The sequence below is a fragment of the Ciona intestinalis genome, chromosome 8, assembly GCF_000224145.3.
Source record: "Ciona intestinalis chromosome 8, KH, whole genome shotgun sequence".
Taxonomy (NCBI): domain Eukaryota; kingdom Metazoa; phylum Chordata; class Ascidiacea; order Phlebobranchia; family Cionidae; genus Ciona; species Ciona intestinalis.
Window position 1 is genome coordinate 4635274 of NC_020173.2, and position 5235 is coordinate 4640508.

General features: G+C 36.7%; 2 protein-coding genes across 2 annotated transcripts; one reads left to right on the forward strand and one right to left on the reverse strand.

Annotated features, from left to right (window-relative positions):
- The first annotated feature begins 2 nt into the window (after positions 1-2).
- Positions 3-2714, forward strand: LOC100177418 (tRNA-dihydrouridine(16/17) synthase [NAD(P)(+)]-like). Its single transcript, XM_002123115.4, has 5 exons — positions 3-275; positions 477-618; positions 881-1047; positions 1318-1476; positions 1758-2714. The coding sequence occupies exons 1-5, from the start codon at positions 88-90 to the stop codon at positions 2524-2526; spliced, it is 1425 nt and encodes a 474-aa protein (XP_002123151.1). The 5' UTR covers positions 3-87; the 3' UTR covers positions 2527-2714.
- A 780-nt stretch (positions 2715-3494) lies between these two features.
- On the reverse strand, positions 3495-4544 carry LOC101243446 (putative methyltransferase DDB_G0268948). Its single transcript, XM_004226358.4, has one exon. The coding sequence runs from the start codon at positions 4450-4452 to the stop codon at positions 3562-3564; it is 891 nt and encodes a 296-aa protein (XP_004226406.1). The 5' UTR covers positions 4453-4544; the 3' UTR covers positions 3495-3561.
- Positions 4545-5235: the final 691 nt, after the last annotated feature.

A 5235-nucleotide genomic window follows, 5' to 3' on the forward strand; every position in this document is an offset into this window, starting at 1 on the left:
GATTTTCTGAGACGCTAAAATTATGTTTTAGTTTGAATTCTGTAAAAATAGTTTAGGTTTTTATAATTTTTCGACACCATTACCGGCATGGAGAACAAGGAAAAACTAGAAGGATACAAATTCTGGGAGAAACTTGGCAGACCAACCAAGCTGGTTGCTCCCATGGTTGACCAAAGTGAGCTAGCATGGAGAATGCTGAGTAGGAAATATGGGGCAGAGTTGTGTTACACACCAATGCTACATGCTTCAGTTTTTCTCAGAGATCCACAATACAGGTGATTTTGATGTTTTATTTTCGCATTAAATTGTTTAAATGTTGCTAAAAATGTTAGGAAAATTAAGTTTTATGCAAAAAAATAATGTTTGCCTGAGTGGTGACTTAGCGGAGTTATTTTACACTGTTTTAAATCTTTTTTTTATCAAATGACTGTTGAAAATGGTTTAAACTTCAAGTAAATTCTACCTTTTTTGTACAGGATTGATGGCTTGGCATCTTGTCCTGAAGATAGACCACTTATTGTTCAGTTTTGTGCGAATGATCCAGATATTTTGACGAAGTCAGCTCTTCTTGCTCAGGACCACTGTGATGCAGTTGATATAAACCTGGGATGCCCACAGGTAATACTGTTGGCGCAGATATAATTTATATACCAGCGCACGGCACTATGGCACAGTGTTTCGAGGCTTGATGCTGCCACCATTATGGGTGTATGTGTCTCTATAAAAGCAGTGTTTTGTTTCATACATCGTATACCCACTTACGAGACTAAAAAAAGTTGTGACGGCTAAAGCAAAGCAAAAGTCTTTAAAATAATGTCACTGCCAGTTTGTTCTTGTATAGTCATAATGCATACTTAAATATAATTCCTTTTTTGTCCAGACCATTGCAAAACGTGGCAACTATGGTGCTTTTCTTGGAGAAAACTGGGAATTGGTGACAAAGTTGATTAAAGCTTGTCATGAAAAGCTGAGTGTTCCTGTCACTTGTAAAATCAGAATTTTTACAGATGTTGAAAAAACTGTGCAATACGCTAAGATGATTGAAAGGTAAAAAGTGGATTTCTGGTTTACAAAATGTTGTTTTTGTTTTAGTTCAGGAGCTTCGTAACTTCAAAAAGTATTGCGTTTCTTAACTTTACTTTTTTATCCTTGAGGGCCAGCGGTCAGGGCACTCCATGCACAGTGGTGCATCAACACACATAATATACCAAGAGACATGTGCTTGCTAGTTGCTATATTTGAATCTTGTGTATGAGAGTTAAAAATAAAACATAATATATGAAAATAAATTGGAACATATAATTGTTTTTTTTTCAGAGCTGGCTGTCAACTGCTAACAGTCCATGGAAGAACAAAAGAAATGAAAGGACCAATGACAGGGTTGGCTAGTTGGGAACATATTAAAGCCGTGAAAGATGCTGTCAAGATACCCGTGTTTGCGAATGGAAACATTCAGTACAAGGCAGATGTTGATAGGTAATTAATGTTGTTATGCGAGCAGGATACCGCAGCTTCTTGTTTTGGCATTTCAAGTAAATAGGTTTCAACTTATTCAAGATTTGCGCTAAAAATTAATTGTTGTTTAAAAATTGTAATCAATCAGATTATCAACTATTAAAAAAATATTTTCATTCAGATTATCAACTTTTTCCTACACTTTTTAATAGAACCTCAGTATAGTAAAATACATAATTGTACATATAGATTTTGGTTAGCAGTCTTTTGTTCACATTATTATAATATTCCATGGTTTACAGATGTATAAATCAAACTGGAGTTGACGGTGTGATGATAGCTGAGGGGAATTTACACGACCCGTGCCTATTTGTTGGCAAAAAGACTATAATATGGGAGATTGCTCTCGAGTATTTGCAATGTGCTGTGAAATACCCTTGTCCTGCTTCTTATGCAAGAGGCCATGTTTTCAAGATATGTCACCATGGTTTACAGCGCCATACACGTGCACGGGATTTGCTTGCTTCTTCAAAAGATATTCAAGACATGAAAACAGCTGTGGAGGTTCTACGTGATATTTGCACTCAATCATGTGGTGTAGGAAAGGAAAACTCGGTTTCTGATGATGCGCTGCCTATGCCGCATTGGTTTTGTCAGCCATATGTTAGACCAGCACCTAAACCAAAAGAAAATAGAAAAGAAAGACCTTCTAGTACAGACAGTGGGGAAATTTCAAAGAAAAAGTTGAAAAAAATGATGAAAAGATGCATGAAGAACACTAGTTTAGATCTAGAAGGTCTTGATTCTGCAGAGAAAGTGAAAAAGTTGTCTAAAATAATCGAAGCCAAACCCAACAAAGTTACATACGATATCTGTGTTAAGTGTGGAAACCCTAGTAGCACGAGATGTGTGTTTCATTTATGTAAACCTTGCTGTAAAATACGTGCGAAAGAGGTTTATGTGTTTTGTACAGTTCACCGAAATTTTGTTCCAAAAACAAAGCAAGGAAATTTAGCCACAACAGATGCTAATTTGGGAAAAGAACAAACTGTAATGGACCATATTACCTGAACTATATTTAACCATTAAGTTATTTTTAGCTGTATAGGTCTTGCTGTCATTTGCATATCCTGCTTTAAAAAATGTGTAAAATTTCGCACATATTCACTTTTTACTTTTTTTATATGCCTCACTTTTATTTGATATCACTTGTAAGTATGGTTGTAAGTTTGGTGCGTAAATAAAAGATTAACATTGATGATGTGTTGTGTATGTGTGCCCTATAACCCCTTTAGTAGTTTTGCGAAATAATTTTGCTAACCCCTAGCTACGTATTGCCGAACCTTTGTGTGTGTAATTCTACATGTGCGCACTTATACTTTGGTGGATTTAAACGTGTACGCAATTCAACAATTGCGCAGTTACACCTGCGCAAAATTCAACGTTCAATAGAAATAGTAATGATAAAGTATGTGTTCTTACTAGACTCAATTATATAGTAGAGTCGGGAAGATGGGACAACTTTTCATACTATTTTCTCGTCCCATTTAGTGGTAATCAAATAACATTCTATAAATTGTGCAACCGTATCCTCGCGACTCGATAGACCGTTGATAATTGTTGAAAACACGATCAGGATACTTAATTGGATATTATGTGCTAAAGGTGTCCCGTCTTCCCCAACCTACTAATATTTGCATGCTGCCAGTTGAACCTTTCAATTTTGAAACTGTGGAGCTCCAGGCATCGTGCAACTAATAAATCATTTCAGAGGTAAAGATGATACGTTTCCGGAGGCGGAAAATGGAAATTTATCATCGCATGCCTATGCCTGCTTGATACCGAATACACAGCCGAGGAATATATGCACCAAAAATGCGCCAAACACGATTACCATTTTTAATTATTTTATTAATTATCATTTCTTTTTGTCTTCCGAAACATACTTATCTGCAGCGATGCTCTTAACGGATGAAATAAAAATATATTTTACATCAGCTCCAGTTGCGGGCTTATAATTTTTACAAAACCAGTCATACTTTTGGGCCAATTTGTTTATTTTTGGTCAATCCGTTTAAATACCCGTTAAAATGAAAAAAAAATTATTTATTGTGTCTGTGCTTTCTTTGCTAACAAGACATTAAACTTGAAAGTCGCTTTGAGTTTGACTTCGGAATTTTTTTTCTCCGTGCAATTCCAACATTCCTTCGTTAATCTCACAAACTTCTCCGCTTCGTCCAATTCCAGCAATTTCTCTTCTATTTCACGAGCAGGTAGATGCTGCAGATCATTCATTCTTTTCCGCACTATCTGCTCGTATGGACCAACTGAATTTACATAGCCAACAGCATCGTCTAGCGACCATAAAGAATAAACGGGTACATGTTCATATCGCTTTTCCAAAAAGGGCACGGCTTCGAAAATCTCCTCATATCTAGTTTTACGGTAAGCGTTTGCCACACCAGGTTCCTTTAGCATTGCAGCGACTGGATACTTAGCGTAGATATCATCAGCAAGTTTGCCCAATTCTTCAGCATTTTTTGTGTTTAAACCAAGCGGCAAAAATTTGGGAGAATTATAATCTAAAACAACCAGTGTCCCTCCTGGTTTAAGGACTCTTTCAGTTTCTTTTAAAAAGGCTTCAACGTTATACCAATGCGTTGCGCTTCCCGATACAACCACATCAACACTCTCATTAGCAGCGGGTAAATCTTCAGCGATCCCTTCTGTAAAAGTAACGTGATCGAAGCAGCAATTCTCTTTTGCAGTCTCAAGTTGCTTTAAACTTGGATCGACTCCCAAAACGGTTTTAAAGTATGGACAAAACAGTTTTGTAGCCTGCCCTGCTCCACAACCAACATCGAGCAAGAAATCAAGTTTTTTACCGTCGCTGTACCCAGCGTATTCCATGGCTGTCTCGATTATCTTGCTTGGGTACTTGGGATGGTATTTTAATCCAGCTTTAGACAAAGTTGTTGTTTCGTAATATCGCAACATCTTAGATTTTAAGTTGGTTTGTAATAAAAAATCTTTTCACATCGACTAACGAACTTAGCCTGTTGTTCAAAGATATAAGTTAAAATGTTGCAGACGAAGCGCTCAAATTTGAAACTGTTGTGGCAAGGATCAACCGATAGATCATTCAGAGATTAAGATGATAAGTTTCCGGAGTCGGAAAACGGATATCTGTCATCGCATGCTTGATACCATGATGGATCATGGTTTGTTTGTTGTAGAACACAGCACAAAGAATATTTGCAATACACGAGGCTTGATTTTTTTCAACAAACGAAGCGTGATTTTTTTATGCTTAATGTATTGATAACAATGTAGACAATTCAACAGTGGTCACTGGGTTTGAACAAGAGCGTGTGGGCGATGGTGTGATGCGGGTGGTTCTCCTAGCATTGTAACACTAGGCAAAAGTCTCATTGTAACACTAGGCAAAAGTCTTTGCATTGTTCTAATCCGATTGCTAAATGTCAACATTTTTATATAATAGGTTACCTACAGGAAGTGACCATATCACACACAGATAATCATACACGTTACGATTGTGTCATAACCGGGTGTCATATAAACGTCAACACAAACCAGTATGATAGTATGTCCACGGCTTCATATAACACGACGAAACTGTTGCACAGCCTACAATAGCTTCTTACAGCACCTCATATAACCATAATTAAAATACATGGAACTATACAAAGAAAACGAAAATTTTTTTCCGCTAGAGGCGGTAATTATTTAAATTAAAAAATACGGAAAAACGAACAAAAC